Source organism: Heteronotia binoei, chromosome 11 (genome assembly GCF_032191835.1).
Source record: "Heteronotia binoei isolate CCM8104 ecotype False Entrance Well chromosome 11, APGP_CSIRO_Hbin_v1, whole genome shotgun sequence".
NCBI lineage: Eukaryota > Metazoa > Chordata > Lepidosauria > Squamata > Gekkonidae > Heteronotia > Heteronotia binoei.
Genome location: NC_083233.1, coordinates 52,757,381 through 52,782,587, shown reverse-complemented (window position 1 = coordinate 52,782,587; position 25,207 = coordinate 52,757,381). Strand labels below are relative to the sequence as shown.

Here is a 25,207-nt window from a genome sequence, read left to right as displayed (position 1 = left end):
CAGTAGATTTTTTCCTTCCTTCAGTGGGTCCCAAAAGCCAATTGGAATCACCTCTCCAGCCTGCTCATCTGCCATGGAGCTGTACATGACAGAAGCAAGAAAGCTGGATAAGTTCATCTCTGAAAACCTCCAGCCCAACGAGGACTTCCTGGGTCGAGTGCGCAGGGCCATTGGCATCATCTGCGAGTTCTTGCGAAAGAATTGCTTCAAAGATGCAGCCCCACCACAGCCCCGGGTGCTGAAGGTGATTAAGGTCAGTGTTAGAGATCTGGCACTACAACGGGTCTGTGTGTGTACAAGCTCTACCTGTTAATGTGTAAACAGGGCTGTCAATCACCAGGTGGCGCATGCAGTTCTCCAGGAGTAACAACCGATCTCCAGACTATAGAGATCAGTTCCGATGGAGAAAAGGGAGGGTGGACTCTATAGCCTCACATCCCTGCTTGAGGTCTCTCCAACTTGTGCCTCCTCAGGCTCCACTCCCAAATCTCCAGGGATTTTCCAGTCTTCAGTTGGCTACTCTGCGTGCAAGTGGAGCCTTTCTATCTATCTGACCCATTTTTGTTTTTTAAAATTCCAATGAAAACCATCCACATAAAACTTTAATGGACAAAAAGAGACAAAAAAAGCAACTCAGAAATTAAGGACAGTAATGTACCTGGGGCAGATTCTAGAAAAAGAGGCTGCCCCTGTGAAATAGGGCCATCTGTGTAGGTCTCTTCTGGGTTCTGTTTCTTTTGGATGGCTGCCACATGGGCTATGTGCCCAGAGTTCAATGGGTTTGGGAAGTGGGTTTTCCCCTCCTGTTTCTCCACAGCTTCATAGTACATTTGTGCACCTCCAGGGGTTTCCCAACTTTATCTCTGATCTTTCTCATACCTGTGTTACTCCAAAGAATGCAGGAAAACCAGGATGGCTGCGGTGTGGGTTGCACAGCAACCATTTTTCTTGATCCTGTCCCTAAAGCAGCTATTTTCTCCTCCTGCCAATTGGGGCCTTTGTATGTTTTGAAGAAATTGGCACTACAATACTGTTATATTGATATATCATTGTAGCGATGGCTGTGGCAGGTTCCTGAATTCTCAGCTTTTTAAAAAAGTACACCTCTAGCTTTTTCCCTTGCAGAGATATGTGCTTGGGAAATGAAGTGAATGTATCTTAACAAGGGAAATTATTAGAAAGTTACTTCTAAAAAAAGAAAGCTGAGACTTTAGAGACTCTCCTACCCCATTATTACAATGGTTTATTGATATAACAAAATTATAGTGTGGATTTTTAGAAGCCCCGGGGGGGTGTGTGTGGCTGGTGGGAGGGCACTGGGGGAGGGAAGCTGCAGGGAAACCTGCTGTGGATAAGGCCTGTTGCTGCTGTGCTGTATCTGCAGCTGTGCCAGCAATGATAAAACCCCACAAGCCCTTCCCTGTGTGGTAAACTCCCTGGTTGTGTTGTAGAAGTGGAGGAAATCTGGAGCTGAAGTATACGTGGTTTGCTGGTATATGGGGCTCTCTTTGAAGACTTTTTGCAAACCTCAGCTGATCCCAGATGCTGCTTCAAGAATGTGATAGATATCTCACTGTTGATGTATTTCCCCCCACATTATAAGATCTGCATTTGGTTCCAGGTTGTTTCAGATCCCAGTTCAAAATGCTGGTTTTTACTTATAAAGTCTGGAATAGTCTGGGACTGGAGTGTTTGTAGCACCAACTGCTACCATAAGAGCTTGCTGAGATTTAGCTCTTCTCAGGGTCTTTCTGCAGTGGTCATCAGGAATAGGGTCTTTTTCTGTTTCTGTTCCACATTCTAGAAATGTTCTCCCTTGGGAGATTCATGTAATATCTTAATTAAGTGCCAAGCAAAGTCATTTCTTCTTCGTTGTGTTTCTGGTTGACTTTCTTTGCATTTCCTCTCTGATCCCTGTTTCTATTGCCTTGTTTTGTGCTGCATCTTTAATTCTGGAGGCATTTCAATTGCTAAATTCCAACTTTTGTTTTTGTTGCATTATGTTGTAATATTGCACTGTGTAGGATGGATCTTTATTGGCTGTGATGTGCAGTTTGTTGGAATTAAATTGGCTACATGTGACAAAATGTAATTCTCCTTCACAGGGTGGCTCATTAGGGAAAGGCACGGCTCTAAAAGAGGGCTCAGACACCAACCTTGTGGTGTTTCTCAGTGTCTTCAAGGATTACACAGATCAGGACAAAAAGCATACAGAGATCGTCCAGGAGATTGGGAAGAGGCTTGAAGAATTCCAGGAAAATAATGGGGAACGTTTAGATGTAACTCTTGAGGCATCCATCCAGCCAAACCTACATGTGCTCAGCTTCAAGCTCCACTCTAACGATCTCAGGGATTCGATTGAGTTTGATGTGTTGCCAGCCTTTAATGCTCTCGGTGAGGATGTCTTCTCAAGGGATGAAGTTCTTTTCCTAACTGAAATGGGGAGGAGCAATATAAAAAGCTCCCCCCCATTCTCTTAAAATTTGCATATCAGCTTTAAATCCCACTGATACGGAGAAAAATGGGCTATAAACATTTTAGATACACTTGGGTTGGGGCTATGGTCTTATCCAAAGAGATGAGAATGGTTACCCTCTGTTTGTTAGAACTGCCTGGTTCTTCTCTCCCCCAAACCACATGCTTATTAAGCTGTGTTTAAAATCAAGATCACTTTTCTTATTACTATGTCATGGATTTGTCTTCCAGAGTCTGATAAGAGATAATAGCGGTATGCATAAAAGACATTTCTAAGCTGCTCTTTTCATTCTGTGTCTTATTGCATTCTGTGACAGGGCAGTACAAAAAAGGCTCCAAGCCTGATCCTCAGGTGTACATTGACTTGATCAACAGCTGCAACAGCAGCCACCAAGGTGGTGAGTTTTCCACTTGCTTTGCAGAGCTTCAGAAGGAATTCATCATTGCCCGTCCCTCCAAACTGAAGAGCCTCATCCGCCTGCTGAAGCACTGGTACAAAGAGGTATAGCAGCTTGACAAGACTTCCTGGGCCCCTGTGTTGCATATTTTTAAGCTATTGTGCCATATATTCATACATGCATTTTGATCAAGGAATGTCCTTAATATCTATAAAATTGTCCTTTACATTGTGTTTCTGATAATCATATTTCTTGTGTGTTTTTTCTCTATCCTCTTTTTTCATTCTGCATTCTTTAAAAAATAAAATAAAAGACTTCCTGGGCTCTGCAAGGCAGCAGATCTGCTACACTCATATCAGAGGGAATTATATATATATATATATATATATATATATATATATATATATATATATATATATATATATATATATATATATATGTGTGTGTGTGTGTGTGTGTGTGTGTGTGTATTTCTTAGTAGCCCTAAGAAACAGCTGTATCATGCAACAGCAACAAACAACCACTTCCCCAAAACCCACCCCCTCCATCTCATTTCTGCTGCTACTGTTCTCTCTGTGGGAATGGAATGGCAAATTGCATCTTCTGAGTACATAACAGAGAGAAACAAAACCTTCCAAGTTTTGACTCCTCAACTTTTCCCCCTTCTAGTACATCTTTCCATACAAAGAGCAGCTCCAGAAGGGGGAGTCGCTGCCCCCAAAGTATGCGCTGGAGCTACTGGCTGTCTATGCCTGGGAGCAAGGAAGCAGGGAACCAGATTTCGACATGGCAGAAGGATTTCGGACAGTGTTGCTCCTCCTCCAGCAATACAAGCAGCTCTGTGTATTCTGGACCACGTTCTACGACTTTGAGAATGAGACTCTGAAATTGTACTTGCTTCGCCAGCTCCAGAAGCCCAGGTCAGTCTCTCATACACTCCAGCATTTTACAGATGAAAATATGAATCTTCTTGTGTGCCTGCAGTTTCCCCTTTTCTCCTGGCAAGACTCTCTACCTGAGGCACAGTCAAACTTTTCAGAAGGCTGTCCTTTGCCTGCAGTACATTGTAACCTTCGCTGCAATTGTATGTCCTGAAAAGAGTGGGATTGTACGTTTGTGAAAGATATACTGCTGGTGGTGGAAAGTGCCTTCAAGTTGCAACTGACATTGCAATTCTGTAGGGCAGGGATATCAAATTCATTTCTTATGAGGGCCAGATCAGATGTAAATGAGACCTTGTCGGGCCAGGCCATGTCAGGCTGGGTCATGTGTGTACCTATTTAAGATTAGGCAGCAGAGGTATAAACTTTATAAAGGACATAGACAAACACAATTAAAGTTTTCTTTTTAAAAAAATTTAAAATAAAACATTAGTCCTCATTGGTCTTAAAGGTGCTTTATTTGAATTTTTCCCATGGGATCCAGGGAACTAGGCAAAGGAAGCTCTAGCTCTTTCCTTCCTTCCCTAGGGGACCAGGAGGGGGAGGAACCTCAGCCAACAGAAGGAAAAGCAGCTTGGCTCAGTAGTTTGCTGGGAGACTGAGAGAACCTGGCAAAGCAAGCTCTTGCTCTCCCTCTTCCTTCCCAACGGAGGAGCCTCAGCCAATGGAGAAAATAGAGGTTTTGCTCTGTAGTTCGTGTGTGATTGAGCAAGCCTGGCAAAGCAAGCTGTTATGCAGAAGGAAGCAAGAGAGAGGGAGAAGGAAGCAGATGACAGCCAGTTGCTCGGGGGCCTGATAGAAGCCCTTCAAAGGTCTTATATGGCCCACGGGCCGCATGTTTGACACCCCTGTGTAGGGTTTTCAACGCAAGAGATGTTCAGAGGTGGTTTGCCATTGCCTGCCTCTGTGTAGCTTTCTGAGATTTTACTGATGGTCTCCCATCCAAGCACTAACCAGGGCTAACCCTGCTTAGCTTCCAAGATCTGATGAGACCAGGCTAGCCTGGGCCATCCAAAAGTTATTTTAGAAAAGCAATAATTATTCTATAATCCATACTTGTGAGGTAACAGAAGCTGCTCAGTTAGTTATGCCAAGATGTTGACTAGATGGTGTTCATGTAGGATATTTGCTCTAAGTGCATATATACTATGTTATTTGCCTGGCATTTTTTAGCATTTGTTTTGTTTTATATTTTTATGCCCACTTTAGTAGCAGTTTTCAGTAGTTGCACTGTTAAATCTCTGCCATAGAACTATATACCTTCAGAAATTCTTTTTAGTAAACACAATTTTTTTTATTGATAACATATGGTAACCATATCCATTAATACCTTCTTTTTATCTATCCCATATGCTATTTTCTAGTCCCCCCTCCCCCCGTTACTTGACTCCCGCCGAAGTTATATACTTAAAATACCAACATTTAAAGGTACCCTTAAACCATAGAACCTATATTCCTATTCTACTTTTTTCTAGTATTATCATTATCAAAAAATTGTCCAATATCCTTTTATATTCCATTCTTCTTCTACAGAACATCTAAACTTTTTCCACTCCTTTTCATACACTTCCAAATCATAGTCTCTTAAGATTCTTGGTAGTTTGTCCATCTCATGTTATAACTTTTACAATCCAATCGCATTTTTCTGGTATTTTTTCTTGCTTCCGTAACTGCGCGTCTTATTCCTTCGGTTTTGATATCATTCTCCACCAGGCTTTTTATTTGTTGCATTTGAAAGCAATCATATTTTTTATTCAACTCCTCAGCAGTTTTCAATTCTATTTTGCCACTTTGTATTTTTAGTAATTGATTGTATGATAATCCTCTCTCTTCACTGGTTTCAGCTGTTATTTTTATTACTTCTGCTGGCACTATCCATAATGGCTTTCTCTCATCACCATATTTCTTGTACTTCATCCATGTATTTAACAAATTATTTCTGATATAATGGTGAGGAAAAAAAAACCATCCATCTTTTTCTTCCCATAGTACATATAAGCATGCCAGCCGAATTTATTTCCATGAGCTTCCAACATTAAAAGTTTTTTATTCAACAGCGTCATCCAGTCTTTTATCCATACTAAGCAAACTGCATCATGATATAGTCTTAAATCTGGTAGCTGGAATCCTCCTCTCTCTTTAGTATCTGTTAAAATTTTCATTTTAATCCTTGGTTTCTTCCCAGCCCATACAAATGTTGAAATCTTCCTTTGCCATTTATTAAATTGTTTGCTATCTTTCACAATCGGAATGGTTTGAAACAAATACATTATTCTCGGCAGAATATTCATCTTAATTGCAGCTATTCTGCCCAGCAATGACAGATTAAGTTTATTCCATTTCACCATACCTTCATCCATTTTATGCCATAGCTTTTCATAGTTATTTCTGAACAAATCAATATTCCTCATTATTATCTCCAAGCCCAAATACTTTACTTTAGAAGTAACTTCACATCCTGTCAGTCTCTGCAATTCCTTTTGCTTATTTACTTGCATGTTTTTATATAAAAATTTCGATTTTTCTTTATTAACATAAAGTCCCACCAACTCTCCATATTCTTGTATCTTGGCTAACAGCAAAGGTATTACTTGTATAGGATTTTCGGCTATAAACATTATATTATCAGCAAACGCTCTATATTTATAAGTAAATCCTCTAATTTTCAGCCCTTCTATTTTTTTATCGTCTAATATTTGCATCAGCAAAATTTCAAGAGTCATTATAAACAACAATGGTGAAAGCGGACAACCTTGTCTTGTATCTTTACTGATCATCATATCCTCTGTGAGGTCTGCATTTATACACAACTTTGCTCGCTGTTCCATATATATTGCTTTTATCATTCTTATGAAGTGTTCTCCAAGTTCTATCTTTTCCATGTCCCAGTTCAAATTATCAAAGGCTTTCTCTGCATCTGCAAAAAATAATGCGACTTCTTTTTCTGGATGTTTTTCATAATATTCTACAATATTTACAACTGTTCTTATATTGTCTCTTATTTGCCTTTTAGGGAGAAATCCTGCTTGATCTTCCTTTATGAAATTAATCAAATATTGTTTAAGTCGTTCTGCCAAGATTCTTGTGTATATCTTATAATCATTATTTAATAATGAAATTGGTCTGTAGTTCTGCACGTTCATAACGTCTCTATCTTCCTTGGGGATCAACGAAATTACAGCTTCTTTCCAAGTGTTTGGTATTTTTCCTTTTACTCTTATCATATTCATCAATTTTTGCAGTTTTGGTACTAATTCTTCTTTAAAGGTTTTGAAAAAATTAGCCGTATATCCATCTGGCCCAGGTGCCTTTCCCATTTTCATTGCATTAATTGCTGCTTCAATTTCAATTTTTTCAATTAGATCATTCAAAATTTTCTTCATATATTCAGTTAAGGGTGCTATTTTAATATTTTGCAAATACGCTTCAATCTTTTCTTTTTTATCTTCACACCTTTAAATAAATTAGCATAATACTTAAAAAATTGTCTTTTTATTCCTTCTTGATCTACTATCTCTCTTCCATCAGCCACAATTTTATTAATAATTTTACTTTCTCTCTTTTTTTTTCCATTGCCAGGCTAAATACTTTCCAGGTTTATCCGCACCCTCAAAAGATTTCTGTTGCAGTTTTTTCAAATTCCATTCTACTTCTTTATTCAACAAATGTCTCATTTGGGTTTGTAATATAATTTCCCTTATAATTTTTGTTTTCCCTGGTCTTTTTCTCAGTTCCCCTTTTTTCCCCTTTATCTCATTTTGAATGTCCAATCTCTGTTTTTCTTTTGCTCTTTTATCCTTATTGTTTAATGTAATCAATATTCCTCTCATTATAGCTTTGTAAGCGCCCCATACCATCTGAAACTCTATATAATCTTTGTCATTTATTTGGAAAAAAGCTTTAGTTTCATTTTCTAAAAATGTTACAATTTCTTTATCTTGTAGCAAATCTACAAATTCTTTACAGGTATTTTTAATGGAGAAGATTTTTTTCCTTTCTGATCAATAAATATCAGCAGACATTTAATCTTTCAGTACTGAGCTCTTCTAATCTAGAGATTAAGCCTAATAAGACTGATTGTATATTTAATGTAGTCCTATTTTCACTGGAGGCACTTGGTGTGTGTCATCAAAACACCTATGGGGAAAATTTTTCCCCACTGCTTTGTTGTATATGGTAGGTGATTTTAAATTTTCTTAGTATAAAATCCTTTGACCTTTAATGGTATATATCACTGCAGTAGTACTGTTGACTGGTTTCGTTATCATTTTATAGCAGCCTGTGATTAGCTTGTTAGCTATCAACTTCACCCACTGTTAATGTACAATGTGCAAAAGTTGATATTCTGAATGTATTTATTTTAATTTATACCCAATATTTTTCACAACAGGTCCTTTCTATGATTTGTTAGATAGATAGATAGATAGATAGATAGATAGATAGATAGATAGATAGATAGATAGATAGATAATTTTTATTTGTATCCCGCCCTCCCCGCCGGAGCAGGCTCAGGGCGGCTAACAGCATTATATAAAAACAAAATTACATCCAGCATTCAAAATTCTGACAAGTTTAAAATCAATCAATCAATTAAATTAAATTATTAAAGTGCTATTGCTATTCATTCTTTTGTGGTGGCGGTTATCCTTAGCAGCTTCTTTCTTCAGCGAAGGCCAGTCGGAAGAGGAAGGTCTTGCAGGCCCTGCGGAATTGTTCAAGGTCCCGCAGGGCCCGCATTTCCTCTGGGAGTTGGTTCCATAGTCTCGGGGCTACAGAGGAGAAGGCCCGATTGCGGGTGCATTGCAGCTTCACCTCTCTTGGTCCGGGGGTGGTCAGCAAGTTTTTTCCAGTTGACCTCAGTGCTCTCTGGGGTTCATATGGGGAGAGACGGTCCCTAAGGTAGACAGGTCCTCGACCATATAGGGCTTTAAAGGTAATGACCAGCACTTTGTAACGAACCCGGTATATAACTGGCAGCCAGTGCAGCTCGCGCAGCCCAGGCTGTATGTGCTCCCATTTAGGGAGCCCCAGCAACAGTCTGGCCGCTGCGTTCTGCACCAGCTGCAGCTTCCGGGTTCGGTACAGAGGCAGCCCCATGTAGAGGGCATTACAGTAATCCAGCCTCGAGGTGACCGTTGCGTGAAGTACCGTTGCCAGATCTTGGTGCTCTAGGAAGGGAGCCAACTGCCTTGCCCGCCTTAGGTGGAAAAAGGCTGACTTGGCAGTGGCTGCAATCTGAGCCTCCATTGATAATGAAGGCTCCAGTAAGACTCCCAGACTCCTAACCCGGTGCGCCGCTTTCAACGGCGCCCCGTCGAAGACCGGAAGAGGTATTTCCCCTTCCCGGGCGCCCCGACCCAGGCAAAGGACTTCTGTCTTCGCTGGATTCAATTTCAGCCCGCTCCCCCTCAACCATTTTTTACCTTTCAGGTATCTGAAATATAATAATTTGCAGTGGAAACAGCTTTGTAGGAAATGTCCTCCAAATAATTCCTTGAAGGGACTTTGTTTTATATTCTGTTCATAAAATAGGCATTCTATTTTATGTTTCCACCACTTGACTTATTTTGCAAACTCTATGGAAAAATACTGTTACTGTTTTAACATTTTGGGGACCACTGAAGACTATTAAAATTGAAATAAGTTTGATCCATATGTTTTGTGTTTTTTTATGTATTAATGATAAGATCACAGTTTCAGTAGAATTATTTGTTCCTCAATCTTTTTGCTTCATTGTTAAGTTAAGCTACATAGCATTCAGTCTTTAGAAAGCCTTAACATTGTATTCTTCGTACCATCCAGCCCATTTGACTAATTTGTCTGACAATTGGTAAAGTGATTATGTACAGTGAGGGGTGTGGTCTGGCTGCTATGTGATGTCTTAAGGTTCAGAATGCTTTGCAGTATTTTAAAGGTAACATTCCCATTTAACAGCAGATAGGAAAAAACAGGGCTTAGGTTGCTTTTGGTCATGTTATGAGCTTCATGGTTGAGCAGGGTTGTAAACAGAGGTTGCCTGCTCTTGTGTGTAGCCCTCTAACCACTGTGCCTCATGGGCTGTTGCTGTTCTTGCATTACAGACCGATCATCCTGGACCCAGCTGATCCAACTGGGATCGTGGGTGAGGGGAGCCGCTGGGATCTGCTTGCACAAGAAGCTGAACATTGCTCTCGTCAGAAATGTTGTCTTCCTCATTGGGACATTTCGGTGAGGTCACAGTGCACTAAAATACCTCTTTTGGAATGAATTGCCTCTGTGGTGCTGGAGTTTTCTTCCCCCATGGGTAGACTTCCAAGTGCCAGCAGTTGGAGTGAATTCTCATCCTCTTGTCTCTTCTTTGTGGTGTCTTGCTTTTACATAAGTTGCTACTCCCTTTGAAGGAGTCATCTGTCCCAAAAGCTCTCCCTAATAAGAAACGAAGCACCACCCCTATTTTGGAACAGAAAAGAGGGAAGGGGAAATAAAACTTCCCCATTAAGCAGCTGCATGCAAGTTGGAACTTGGTGATCACACCTTCAAGAGTGCAGCTGAGCTTCCCTTGAAGATCCAGTCTTGCTGTATGGGCTCTTTCCTGATTAATAGGTGGCTGCAGTGCCCAGAAGTGCTTCCTGTCAGTTTAGGCTTACATGCCAGCTGCATGCTTTCCTGGAGGAATCTGACTTGCCATAGTTACAGGCTGAATTCAGATGGCCAATTTGGGCTCATACAGGAATGGCCCATGTCCGGATTTAAATGGCACATTCAAATGTGTGAATCTGGGTCCCATCTTGCTCCCGCCCTTACCTTGTCCTCCGCTGTCACTCTGCCGCTTCAAAAAGCTACCAAGTAGTAAGTGGTAGGAAATCGCTGAAACACTTCCAGAGCACCTTTCCCAGCTGTCCAAACACCAGGGAAGCATTACTCATGTGCTTGAGTGGTGTGACCATTCCTCTGGGGTTTGTGCAGCCCATCTCTGTGTCTGACTGCCCCCGGGGTGCTTTTCACTAAACTGGCTTTCTTCTGAGATGGGAGGCTGCCTGCCACCTCAAGCTGCCTGTCTGTACTCAGCCACATCAGACTCCACTATTGTAATGTGTTCTATGTGGGGCTGCCTTTGAAAAGTTCTGAGAAACTTCTGTTCATCCCAGATGAAGCTTCCTGACTGTTACCTGGAGCTGCTGCTGGGATCTCTGCACTAGAAAAACAGGGCCCACAGTGTATAAGTAGAACAAAATAAAGAAAGAAATCACCATATCAAAAATCAAAACCAGGATCAAATTCTATGCAAAAATTATTGTGTACAAAAAACCAATAAATATATAAAAATAATCATACAGTGTCAGTAACTCATTTCTTAATAAAGCTAGCACAAAAATAATACAGTCCTTAGGATAACAGCTCACAAAATCAAGGCCATGCTGAAAAGATCAAAACAGAAAACATGGCTTGCAATCAAAAATTGTCTAAATCAGTCCAACAAGTAGGTGTAGAAATCGGTAATACTAAAGAGATGGAAATATACCTATCTTTGACTTGACAAGTGTTCGGGTATAATTTGTTTTCAGCTCTTCCTCAGAAGTTGCAGATGAAATTTCAGTGCATCATCCATTGGTCTTAAAACATGTAACCAGAGTTTTGGAAAAATATTAAGTATTCTCTTGCAGCACAAATTATCAACACCTTCTAGCTATATTCTTCAAAGCACACTCTGATTTGTACTGGCTGCCAGTTTGCTTCTGGATGTCAATCAAAGTCCTAATTGGGGTCATTAAGGCCTTAAATGGTTTGGGGCCAGCACTGTTGCAGATTCCAATTGTTTGCCTAGTCAAGAATAAACATACATTTTGTGACATTTATGACTAGTGAACACTGAGGAAGGCAATTGCTTTCTGTGTTTGTCTGTGTTACTATGGAATTATGCCCATTTGTACATTTTTAGTATCTGTCGTTCTCCTCTTCTCTCCTCCTCTTCCTTTTTGTGTCTTTCTCTAGCAAGTCTCATACCTTTTTCCTGTTCTCTTTTATCAAGAAAAAGTTCAAGACCAGGCAAGGTGTCAGGTTTTTGTGCAGTAGAGGGGGAAAGCATAGAAGATTGACTGACTGATCTGATTTCTAGTTAGGCTTCCCAATCCCCAGGTCCCAGAGGGGGATCCCCCCGTTTTACAGGCTTTCCCCCTCCCCCTGCCAGTTGGCTGTCGGGGGAAGCCCCGCCCCCACAGCCATCATGCACCTCCATGAACGATTCCCATAGGGAATGATGGGGAATCGATCCACGGGTTTGGGGGCTCTGGGGGGGCTGTTTTTTGAGATAGAAGCACCAAATTTTCAGTATAGCATCTAGTTTCTCTCCCCAAAATACCTCCCAAGTTTCAAAAAGATTGGACTAGGGGGTCCAATTCTATGAGCCCCAAAAGAAGGTGCCCCTATCCTTCATTATTTCCTATGGAAGGAAGTCATTTAAAAGGATGTGCTGTACCTTTAAATGTGATGGCCAGAACTCCCGTTGGAGTTCAATTATGCTTGTCACACCCCTGTTCCTGGCTCCGCCCCCAGTGTCTCCTGGCTCCACCCCCAAAGTCTCCTGGCTCCACCCTCAAAGTCCCCAGATATTTCTTTGATTGGACTTGGCAACCCTATTTCTAGTCCTCTGCCCCTGCACAGAAGGCTCAGGGTTGGTTGCAACATTCTTAAAACAAACAAAAATTTAAAATCGAATACAGGCCATAAAACAATTATAGATAATATGACTACATGAAAACCCTTAAGAGGTTCAGTTCAGTAAATTGGCTGTGTGGCTGCAGATTGAAACAGAACATGGGAAGCGGGTGGGCAACGAAAATAGCTATGATGGACTATAAACATTGTTAGGCAGAGCTAAGTAGAACAGAGCAGAGCAGGGGAGGCCACTATAGATAAACTGCCACCATCTCAGTCATAGGCCTGGCTGAACATCTCCGTTTTACAGGCTGTGTGGAACTGCAATAGATCTCACTAGGGAGAGTGTTCCAGCAGGCTGGTGCCAGAGACAAAAAAGCTTTGGCTCTGGTCGAGGCTAAATGGACATCTTTTGGGCTGGGGATGTATGTGTTTTCTCAGAGGTATTTCTGTGAGGACATCTGCTGCTTTTTGGACCAGCTGCAGTTTCTGGATCAGTCTCAAAGGTGGCCCTCCATAAAGCAAGTCACAGTAATCCAGCCTGGAAGTGACTGTTGCTTTGATTCACTGTAACTACGTCGTGGGGCTGGGGAGAGGTAGTGGACCAGGTGGTTGATCTGCTGCAGGTGGAAGAATGCAGATCTTGCAACTGCTGTGAATTGGGCCTCCAAGTGAGGCATCCCAACAACCAAACTCTTTACCACTGGTGCAGGTGTTAGTGGCACCTCGTCCAGAGTTGGGAGCTGGATCCCCAACTTAATTTCCCCATGACCCAGGTACAGGACCTCCATCTTCATTGGATACAGTTTCAGTTGGCTCCCCTTTAACCAAGTAGCCACAGCATTGAGACCCTTGGTCAAAATGTCTGGGACAGTATCCAGCCGGATGTCCATCATCAGGTATAGCTGGGTATCATCAGCAATGTTCCCTCTGAGCTGATGTGTGAGCTAGCTCAGTTTTTTAGCCTCCAGCTCCAGGAAGGATGGCCCCAGAGCACAATAATTTATGCAGTTGCTTACAACTTTAATGCTAGTAGCTCACAAAGTAGAATTTTTGCTCACAAGATTAGGCAGTTTAGAGGGAATATTGGTCATCAGCATACTGATGACACAACCCAGCCCAAACCTTCGGACTGTCTGGGTGAGGGGGTGCATATAGATGCACTGAGGGATGCCACATAACAAAGGGTAATATGGTGATGTCCTCTCCCCACGCTCTACCCGCTGACCCTTCCCATGGAGAAATGAGACTAGCCATTGCAAAGCTGGTCTGCATATCCCCATGTGAGGCAGTGGGTCATGAGGTCGTAGTCAACCACGTGAAATGCTGCTGTTAGATCTAACAACAGCACTGCTAATGTGCCCCAATCCGGATGTCATTGCAGATCATCTGTGAGGGTGACCAGTGCCGTCTCTGTCCCATAGTTGGGGTGAAATCCAGACTGAAATGGGTCCAGGTAGAGGGATCTTCCAGGAAACCCTGAAGCTGTTCTACTGCTCTCTCTCTCTCTCTCAACTACCTTATCCAGAAATGGGAGATTCAAAACTGGCTGGGTCTTTAGGATCCAGAGATGGTTTTTTCAAGAGTGGTTTCACCACTGCCTCTTTTAAAACCTCTGGTTTTGTCCCAGAACTCAAAGACAAAGTGATTATATTTGCCCCCCCACACATTCCATCACTGCCTGCTTTTGCTAGCCATGATGGACAGGGGGCCAAGGGGCAGGCTTCACAGCACACAGGATCCTGTCAACCTCGCCCAGGGACAGCTGGCTGAAGTGGTCTAGTACTGGACCTGAAGGTGGCCAAGGGGCCTCCAGATGGCCAAGAATAAACCTTGTTTGGCAGTCCCTTATTTAGTTACCTTACTGAGACTTGCATAACTTGAAGGACTTGATGGTGTCCAGAGTCCCCTTGGAGACTATAACATAGTGGGTTCTATGCATTGATGAGACAAGGTAGCAGTGATAAACATATATTTGATACAGCATAGTGATGGCTGCTCTACTACAAGCCTAAAGGACTAGGCCAACGGGAGAACTATATACACTTCAGGGCTCCTGCGCAAGCACGTTATTGGGTCATTCAAAGCGGCGGGGCTTGTGATTGGTGTAGGGCAGCAGAGATTTGGAACCTGCTGCCCATTGTTCCCAAGTCCCCAAGCTCAGTCAATATGGCTCCAATGAGCCAGGAAGGAGCACCCAAATAGTCTTCAATTGAGTCCACACACAATAGAGACAGAAAGCAAAAACTGGGCGCTTGAAGCGGAAAAGCGGCACCAAGTTTGGCAGAGACCCCAGGCCCGACTGCTTCTCTGCTGAAAAGAGGCCTCCCAGAACTGCATTTGCGTGACTGCAGCAACACTCGGAATCTAACGACGCCCTTTTACAGGGAAGTCGGCCAATCGAGTGTCAACCAGAAAGCGAAACTCCTCTGCAGTCAGGGAAACGAAAGTCAGGCGCAGCTCCGAGTCAGCGACACTCTGTCCTCGTTCCGGAGTCGGAGTCTGCGACGTTCTCGGCAATGGATCTCTACGACACGAACGCCGGGCGGCTGGATAAGTTCATCTTCGACCACCTCCAGCCCGACCAGGAGTTCTTGGACGACGTGCGCTGGGCCATCAACTTCATCTGCACGTTCCTGCGGGAGAATTGCTTCAAAGATTCCCCCGCACCCCGGCCCCGGGTGTTGAAGGTGGTCAAGGTCGGTGCTGGAGGCTTGGATTTGGCGGGGAGGGGGCTGTTCGGGGCGGGGCCGCAGGACTCGGAACCAATCATACAATTTGTCGCCACCCCCAGGAGTTTGGATTGGATGGGAGGAAGAATTGTGTGTCCAGGCGGGTCTTGGAATGCCTGACTGGGAAATGCCAATGCCTAGCCACAATGACACTTGAGAGCTGCATACATTTGTAAGGTTACACTTTGAGGGATAGGTAGAGGCACCATGGGGTGGGTGGGTGGTGTGCGTCCCTTTCATGGTCTGTCACACTTTTAGTAGGCTTTCCCACTAAACACTGGTGGGAGCCATGTGACATAGGCCACTGGATTCTGAAGGATCCTCAAGGTGGCCTATGAAGAAGAACACAATGCGGCTACTCTGGTGATGCTTCTGTCCCCTCTGATGATGCAGGAGCCTTCTGCACCCAAACCCCAGTTCTCCTTTCCGAGAAGTTCCTAGCCCAGTTCATTCAGCCTCCCTCCCTGGTCAGCGGCAGTGGGTGGTCGGCTGCCCAGCAGTGCCCTCCTTGCAGGACTGCTGGTCTTCTCATTGAAGGGAATCAGGCCTGCAGAGTAGGAGGCTGCTGCTCCAAGCCCCACTCTGCCATGGGAGCTTGCTGGGTGACCTTGGGCCACTCACAAACTCTCAGCCTAGCCTATTTCACAAGGTTCTTGTGAGGATAAACAGGAGGAGAGGAGAGCAATAGAAACTGCTCTGGGTTTGCTTTGGGGAGAAAGGTGGGATATAATGCAATTAATTAAATATTGCAGGTGTGAGGAAAGCTCTCCCCTTCTCAGATCAGCATCACAAATACCTTATGTCACATAGAGATCTTACGAATATGTAATGATTGCTCAGAATGCCTTTTGTTCTTAGAGTGTGTATGTGCAAGAAAAGGTAGCTTATTGCAAGGATCTCTGTGCTTGTGTGTAAGAAGGAGGAAGTACAGTCCATTTCTGACTTTGTGCAGAGACTCATTATACAAACACACCTGGTTATCTTGAGTACTGAACAATTAATCACACAAAGTGGCTCCATCGCAGCACAATCCCAAGCCATCCACAACTCATTTCTATTATTCCCAGTGGAAGGGAATAATAACTGGTCACTTACAGAGGGGTGTGCCCAGGGACACGGTTTGTCTCCCTGGTGAGCACTGCCTTGGAGATTCAAACCCTTCTGGCTCCTCTTTCCTGCTCATGCTATGTAGACTCTCCTTCACAGGGAGGCTCATCGGGGAAAGGCACGGCTCTGAAAGGGGGCTCGGATGCTGATCTTGTGGTGTTTCTCAGCATCTTCAAGCGATACAAGGACCAGGAACTAAATCGGAAGGGGATCATCCTGGAGATTCAGAAGAGGCTTGAAGAATTCAAGAACAAACAACAAAAGAATATAAATGTGATTTTTGAGCCAACCAAGTGGTTAAACCCACGTGTGCTCAGCTTCAGACTCTGCTCTTATGATCGTGAAGATTTCATTGAGTTTGATGTGCTGCCAGCCTTTGATGCTCTTGGTGAGTATGTTTGCACACGGGTTGGAGTCCTCTTCCCAGTTGGAACTCAGGGTGGTGGCAGCTTCTGGTGTCAGACTCCCCCAACAGGAGTTTTAATGCTAATGGCATTGCTCTTGATTTCTCTCATTTATCTTTCAGTCTTCTTTTTACACTAGAGTGCTACATCATCAACTGCAATAGTTGAACAGCCTAATCGGTAACTCCCTGATATGCCTGCAGGGTGGGAAGGTCATTAACTATCTCTTTTATCAGAATTTTAGATAAACTTTGGCTTAGAGGCACAGCTGGATTTATGTACAAGTGAAGTAAACTACAGAGCAGGGCCTCAGATTATGAGAGGTGTCTAAATATAAAAACATCCCCCCTCCCCCGCCGATACTACTACTCACTTGCCATTTTGGGTACTTTTATGGGGTCTCTTAAATTTCATATAGCTCAGGGCCTCAGTGCATCTTAATCTAGACCTGCTTGGATCCAGATGAATAATGTTATGTAATGAAACAGAACAGTATGTGTAAGATACACTTCTTACACATTCTGTGCTTTCTTGGTCCAATCTTGTTTTTGGTGACAGGTCAGAGAAAAGGCATCAAGCCTTCCCCAGAAGTATACATTGACCTGATTGACAGCAGTAACCAAAGTGGTGAGTTCTCCACCTGCTTCACTGAGTTGCAGAAGGACTTCATCATTGATCGGCCAACTAAACTGAAGAGCCTCATCCGCCTGCTGAAGCACTGGTACAAAGAGGTATGGCAGCTTGACAAGATTCCATGGACTTTGATGCATAGCATAGGTTCCTGTTTTGAAGTGTAAAGAGGTCTCACTGTGTTGAACTTTTCTCATAAATTAGTGTTGCACTGCACTGCAGCCTCAAATCTCAGCACATTACTCCCACTCCGATAAGAAGATGGCTAGCTCAAAACAAAGGTCCATCTAGTCCAGCATCCTGTTTACTACAATAATCAGCCAGATGCTGCTAGGAAGTGCACATGAAGGTGCTAGCCTTCTCCCACTTATGTCACCTTGGAGTTGGTGCTCAGGGGTATGCTGCCTCCTCATAGCCATTAGACAGGTGATGGATTTCTGCTTCATGAATTTGTCCAAACTAACTTTTATAGGCTCCTTATCCTATGATCCTCTGGTGGTAGTGAATTCTGTGACCTAGTTTCATTTGTTAAGAAGGAATCCCTTTTACCTATTTAAATTTGTAGTCCATCTAGTTCTTTGGATGGCTCACAGCTCAGTCATGAGCTGTGGAGCACTTGCATTGTGTTGGCTGGTATATTTATTTAGTGCTTCCCCCCCCACCATTCCTCATAGGAGATCAGGGCAGCATTCACTGTCCTCCCTTCCTTCATTTTATTCTCAGGAATTTTGCTTATATATTGTTGTCATTCCGTGTTGATATTTTCAGGCCTCAGCCATGTTACTCCCACTGAAAGTGACTAGCCCAAGAGCAGCCAGTCAGATTCCATGGCAGAGTGGGGCTTGAAACTGGTTCTCTTAGATCCTAGTTCAACACTCAAACTACTACTGCATACCAAGTTAGTTAGCTCTAGTCCCAATGCTTTCATTCTTGTTTTTTCTGATGGTAAGTGCCATCAAATTGCAGATGAATTAAGGTGATCCCATAGGGTTTTCAAGGGTTTTGAAGGCAAGAGATGTTCAGAGGTGGTTTATCATTGCCTACCTCTTTGTGGCAATCCTGGATTTTGTTGATGGTCTCCCATCCAAATACTGACCAGGCTGTCTCTGCTTACCTTCCAATATTGGGTTAGCCTGGTCCATCCAGTTTGTTAACCAGTTACTATTACTAATTCATGAACAGACCTGCCTTCATCCCATTGGTGAGGGAGATTTTATAAAAGTATTTTTGGACATCTGCGTATATATTGTCTACTGGATTGTCACTTTCTATCTGTTTGTTGACACTTTCAAAGAACACCAAAGGGATGTTGAGGCTGGACTTCCCTTCGCAGAAATCATGCTGATTCTTAGACAGTAGACTTTGTTCTTCTATATACCTAATCATTCTTTCTAACAGTCTACTTGGATCAGGTATTAGAATAAGTGTTCTGTAATTTATCTATTCCCACCAGACTTGGGGAAACTTGGGTTCTAGGTCCCACTGATTCAAGATGTTCACTAGGGTTGACTCTAGTAATATCAGTTCTGTCCCCAGGTAACCTCTCTTGCGGGGATGGTGTGAAGGAGAGGAGGACAATGTACATAGCCCTGAGCTCCTTGGAGGAAGGGCAGGATCTACAACTAAATCATTAGTAATTGAAATCACTATTACACCATCATACCTTTGAGACCGTCTCTCCCGGTATGCCCCAAGAAGAACTCTTTGCTCTGAAAAGAAAACTTACCAGTGGTCTCTGGCCCAAGAGAGATCTGGCTATCCTCAACCAGGATCAGGGCCTTTTCAGCCTTGGCCCCTACCTGATGGAACTTTCTGCTTGATGACATCCATGCCTTGAGGGGTTTACTTCCTTTCCTCAGGGCATGTAAGGCAGAAATGTTCTGCCAGGCCCATTTGTTTGAGGCAGCAATGGTAAATTGAAAAGTCTAGCACTCTCATACTCCCCCCCCCCCCAATCTCTGTAAGCCTCCCCCCCACCAGGAGGCATTGAAGAAATTATGTTAGCAATCAGCAATATAATTAATATTTTTACTATTTTGTTTTAATCTTATCTTATTGTATTTTAGTACGTTGTTAGCTGCACTGAGCCCTGGTCACAGGGAAGGGTAGCCTATAAATCAAATATAATAAATTACACCATTGAAATCATCATTATTACAGCATTGTGTCCTCTGGCTGGTGTCCCGCCCCCACTCATTTGTTATGGCTACTGAAGGATCACTTTCTCAAATAATATAAAATGCATAACTAAGTTGATACGTATTTTATATTTAAGAGAGCTCTGAGAGAGAGCAGATAAGAAGGCTATAAGGGTGAGGATTGGCTTTCTAAACAGCTGGGGAAATTGCTGAGAAGTGTGAATTGTGTGATTGCTGAGAATTTCTGAATTTGTGTGGTTGCTGGGGAATTGCTGTTTGTTTTGAGGGGGCTGTAGGTGATTGTTGCTGATTGACTGGGAGTGGTTGTGTTCCTGGGGCAGACTGAGGCCCCACCCTCTTTGCATTATTAAGCTGCACCTTGCCGGAGGCACAAGCCTTTGGTGTGAGCCGAAGGGCTCTTGGCCTGGGGGCTCTGTAAGAAGCCCAGGAAGGACCAGGAACCCGGATCCCTATTTTCCTTGTGTTCCCAATAAGGTAAGTAGACTCTCCAGAAGGAGAGCCACATAAACACAACAGGATTTAAAGGGGGACTGTATCATGAAGGTAGAATGCCAGCAGGGGGGTGGGAGCTTTCCATTGTTTTGCACTGAGTGTCACATGTTATGACTATCTGTCCACAGGACAGAATTCTTGGGTGTGTGCTCGATGCAAGGAGCTCCTGGTCCTCAGGGAACAAGTTCGTACCCTTGAGGTCCAGGTGGCGGACCTGGAGATGCAGAGAGAGTCATTTAGGCACTCAGAGAAGACTCTCGGGGATGTGTTAGATGAGCCCCAGTCTGAAAATGGCAGCCCCGTTGCTGCCAGGGAGCATGAGGGTCGAGAGGAAACAAGGCACCGTGCTGAGGACAAGGGGAATTTGCCCTCAGAAGGGACCTCTTCTTCAGTTGTTGAGCGGATATCCTTTTGCGCCAAGGAACCAACCCTGGGCAGGGAGGTGGGGGGGGGTCTTGGTAGTTGGTGATTCGATCCTTAGGCAAGGAGACAGCTGGGTGGCAAAACCGCGTACTGACCTATGGTGACTTGCCTGCCTGGTGTGAAGGTAGCGGACATTACACGTGTTGTAGATAGGCTGATAGACAGTGCTGTGGAGGAGCCAGTGGTCGTGGTGCATGTTGGCACCAGTGATGTGGGGAAATGCAGTCGAGAGGTCCTGGAGGAAAAATTTAGGCTGCTAGGCAGGAAACTTAAGGCCAGGACCTTCAAGGTAGCCTTCTCAGAAGTGCTACCTGTTCCACGTGCAGGGCAGGAGAGACAGGCACAAATCAGAAGTCTCAATATGTGGATGAGACGATGGTGTAGGGAGGAAGGGTTTAAGTTTGTTAGGCACTGGGATGCTTTCTGGAACAAGTGGGAACTGTACAAAAGAGATGGTCTCCACTTGTCCCCAGAAGGAACCTGGCTGCTGGTGCTTACAATCAAAAAAGGTGGCAGAGCAGTTTTAAAACTAAATCTTGGGGGAAAGCCTCCAGGAGATGAAATGTCTCTGGTTCGGGAGGACTCATCTCAAAGAGATGAAGTGTTAGCTATTACTTTTCTACCAGGTAATGGATCAGAGTTGTCCACTGAGATGGTGACAAACAGTATGGACTGTCTGCCAAAGTCTTATAAGTTAGGAAAGTCGCAAACAGGTATAAGAAAAAGCCTGCATGGTTAACAAACAAAGTTACAGAAGCTGTAAAAGGTAAGAAGGATTCCTTTAAGCAGGGGAGGGCTAGTCCAAGTGAGATTAATAAAAGGGAACACAGGCTGTGGCAAAACAAATGCAAGACTGTGATCAGGCAGGTAAAAAGGGACCATGAGGAGCATATTGCAAAAAACATAAAGACCAACAATAAAAATTTCTTCAAATATATTAGAAGCAGGAAACCAGCCAGGGAGGCAGTGGGGCCCTTGGATGACCAATGGGTAAAAGGATTACTGAAGGAGGATAGGGAAATGGCTGAGAAGCTGAATGCATTTTTTGCCTCCGTCTTCACTGTGGAAGATGAGAAGTGTTTGCCCACTCCAGAACCACTAATTTTGGAAGGGTTGTTGAAGGACCTGAGTCAGATTGAGGTGACAAGAAAGGAGGTCCTACAACTGATAGACAAATTAAAGACTAATAAGTCACCAGGTCTGGATGGCATACATCCAAGAGTTCTGAAAGAACTCAAAGGTGAACTTGTGGATCTCCTGACAAAAATATGTAGTCTATCATTTAAATCTGCCCCCGTTCCTGAGGACTGGAAGGTAGCAAATGCCACCCCCATCTTTAAAAAGGGTTCCAGAGGAAATCCAGGAAATTACAGGCCAGTGAGTCTGACTTCAATACCGGGAAAGTTGGTAGAAACCATTATCAAGGACAGAATGAGTAGGCACATTGATGAACACAAGTAATTGAGGAAGACTCAGCATGGGTTCTGTAAGGGAAGATCTTGCCTCACTAACCTGTAACAGTTCCTTGAGGAGGTGAACAAACATTTGGACAAAGGGGACCCAATAGATGTTGTTTACCTTGACTTCCAGAAAGCTTTTGATAAAGTTCTTCATCAAAGGCTCCTTAATAAGCTTGAGAGTCATGGAGTAAAAGGACAAGTCCTTTTGTGGATCAAAAACTGGCTGATTAATAGGAAACAGAGAGTAAGTATAAATGGGCAATCTTCGCAGTAAAAGATGGTAAGCAGTGGGGTGCCGCAGGGCTCGGTACTGGGTCCCATGCTCTTTAACTTGTTCATAAATGATTTGGAGTTGAGAGCAGTGAAGTGGCTAAGTTTGCAGATGACACTAAATTGTTCAGGGTGGTAAGAACCAGAGAGGATTGTGAGGCACTCCAAAGGGATCTGTTGAGGCTGGGTGAGTAGGCGTCAACTTGGCAGATGAGGTTCAGTGTGGCCAAGCGCAAAGTAATGTACATTGGGGCCAAAAATCCCAGCTACAAATACAAGTTGATGGGGTTTGAACTGGCAGAGACTGACCAAGAGAGAGATCTTGGGGTCGTAGTAGATAACTCACTGAAAATGTCAAGACAGTGTATGATTGCAATAAAAAAGGCCAACACCATGCTGGGAATTATTAGGAAGGGAATTGAAAACAAATCAGCCAGAATCATAATGCCCCTGTATAAATCGATGGTGTGGTCTCATTTGGAATACTGTGTACAATTCTGGTCACCGCACCTCAAAAAGGATATTATAGCATTAAAAAAAAGTCCAGAAAATGGCAACTAGAATGATTTAAGGTTTGGAACACTTTCACTATGAAGAAAGTTTAAAACGCTTGGGGCTCTTTAGCATGGAGAAACCTTGACTGCAGGGTGACATGATAGAGGTTTACAAGATTATACATGGGATGGAGAAAGTAGAGAAAGAAGTACTTTTCTCCCTTTCTCACAATACACAAACTCCTGGGCATTCAATGAAATTGCTGAGCAGTAGGGTTAGAACGGATAAAAGGAAGTACTTCTTCACCCAAAGGGTGATTAACATGTGGAAGTCACTGCCACAGGACGTGGTGGCGGCTACAAGCATAGCCAGCTTCAAGAGGGGTTTGGATAAAAATATGGAGCAGAGGTCCATCAGTGGCTATTAGCCACAGCATATTATTGGAACGGTCTGAGGCAGTGATGCTGTGTATTCTTGGTGCTTGGGGTGGGGGCAAACTGGAAGGACTTCTAGCCCCAGTTGTGAACTTCCTTTTTTTTTTGCCACTGTGTGACACAGAGTGTTGGACTGGATGGGCCATTGGCCTGATCCAACATGACTTCTCTTATGTTCTTATATTACTTAACCTTCTGAAAGGCTTGACTTAGAATTCATGTTTGCTGTATTGACTAACATTCAACAAATTATAAAACTATTTAAATCTTCTTCAATGGCTGAGATAAATGGGAAAAATTAATTTTGGTTACATTTTGTATTTTCTATTTCAGCTGTAAAGCCTGCTTCTCTGTTAAGGTTCCCAGGTAGTTAATAGTAGTATTCAACATTAAAATACACCCAAGCCCTTCTTCCCCCAGCAACAACAAAACAAGGAGGATCACTTCCTGAGTGTAACAGCAAAAGCACTCCCTCCATTTCCCTTCTTTTCTGTGATTGCAACTCCTAATGCATTCTCTTGATTACATAACAGAAATTAATAAAACCTTTCAAGTTCTGACACTCCAACTTTTTTCCTCCTATCTTTCCTAGTACGTGAATAATCAGTACAGGCAGCTGCCCCCAAAATATGTACTGGAGCTACTGGCTGTCTATGCCTGGGAGAAAGGAAGTGGGAAGACAGATTTTAACATGGCAGAAGGATTTCGGACAGTGCTTTGGCTCCTCCAGCAATATGAGCACCTCTGCATATTTTGGACCAAGTACTATGACTTTCGGAATGAGACTCTCAAACAATACCTGATAGGCCAGCTCAGGAAGCCCAGGTCAGTTTCCCATGTTCTTTCACACACTTTGCAGCTGAATCTAAGGATTTACTTGTAATAATCTTTTTTAGTGTTCAAGGATCACTTCCTGAGTCCTGCCAAGGCTGCACATTGCTAAAGACCTGGTGGATTCTATATTCATCTGCTCTGTAATTGCTTATCCTACCTTCATTTGAAGAGAAGTTTTATTTATTCCTAGAAAACATTACTGCCCTCTACTTTGTTATCCGTCTCCCAGGCTCATGTTCAGTGCTTTAATCACTTTACCTCACTGGCTATTTCTGTTGATGGATTTCAGACCTGTCATCCTGGATCCAGCTGACCCAACTGGACTCCTGGGGCAGGGGAGTCGCTGGGATCTACTTGCACAAGAAGCTGAATATTGTTTGAGTCAGAAATGCTGCACAAACGACTATGTGCCCTCAGTCCTCCATTGGGATGTGCCGGTGAGACAGAAATGAATGGAATGCTCCCTTTGATGTCCATGTGGGTTAGGGAGACTTATTTGCTTATTTTTTAACATTCTAATGCAGTCTTTCCGCCACCTTGGAATCCCCAAGGTGAAGAACAATTAAAAACATTAAAACAAGTTTTTAAGTGACATACTATAACAACAATTAGTAACAATTAAACTGAACACATACACAGGAAGGAGGGTCAGAAAGGGAATTCCAAATGAAACAAATCTTCAACTGCTGGCAGAAGAGGATAGAGGGGGATGAATGTATCTGTCACAGACAACCCTTTTGGGAAGGCTAGTTGTACTGGTGCAACTTCCCCAGGTGGCAAGGGCTGGGGTTCAGCAGAGCAGGTCACAGGCAAGGCTGCAGAGAATAATCAAAATCCAGTCCAAAAGTCAGATGCTCCAGAGAGCAGGTGTACTAAAGTCCAGTCAAGAATTTCCAGGCAGCGGATCCAAGTCCAGTCCAAGGTCAGAAGTTCCAGAAAGGCCAGTTGTCAGGTCCAGTTCAAGGTTGCAGAAGTCCAGTAGCAGCAAGGTTGATGGCTCAGTAACAAAGTGTACTTGCTGCATTCACAAACTTCTGCTTCTCCTGGCTGAATTTATAATAAGTCTTAACAAGCTAAACTCCCAGCCATTTCCTTGGCAGCCATCCTGAAACTACTCATTTGTCTCTTCAATTGACAACTGGCAGCAGGTCATCAGTTTTGCACTTCTCCTTTCTTGCAACTCTAAGCGTCTCTGACAGCATCAGTGCTGCAAGGGTGTGGGTGAGCTAGAGGGGCTGGGAGTGGCTACTGATGACTTGTTTACTGCTTCAGAGCTATAAAGAGTTAGCTCAGTTTCAGCTCTAACTTGATCTTGTTCT

General features: G+C 43.4%; 1 protein-coding gene across 1 annotated transcript; it reads left to right on the top strand.

Moving 5' to 3' along the window:
* On the top strand, positions 1–24,373 carry LOC132578992 (2'-5'-oligoadenylate synthase 3-like). The gene is made up of 11 exons (XM_060249145.1): positions 1–253; positions 2,106–2,394; positions 2,793–2,977; positions 3,543–3,793; positions 9,895–10,054; positions 14,803–15,147; positions 16,387–16,675; positions 17,250–17,484; positions 19,181–19,232; positions 23,647–23,879; positions 24,178–24,373. The coding sequence occupies exons 1-11, from the start codon at positions 74–76 to the stop codon at positions 24,338–24,340; spliced, it is 2,382 nt and encodes a 793-aa protein (XP_060105128.1). The 5' UTR covers positions 1–73; the 3' UTR covers positions 24,341–24,373.
* Positions 24,374–25,207: the final 834 nt, after the last annotated feature.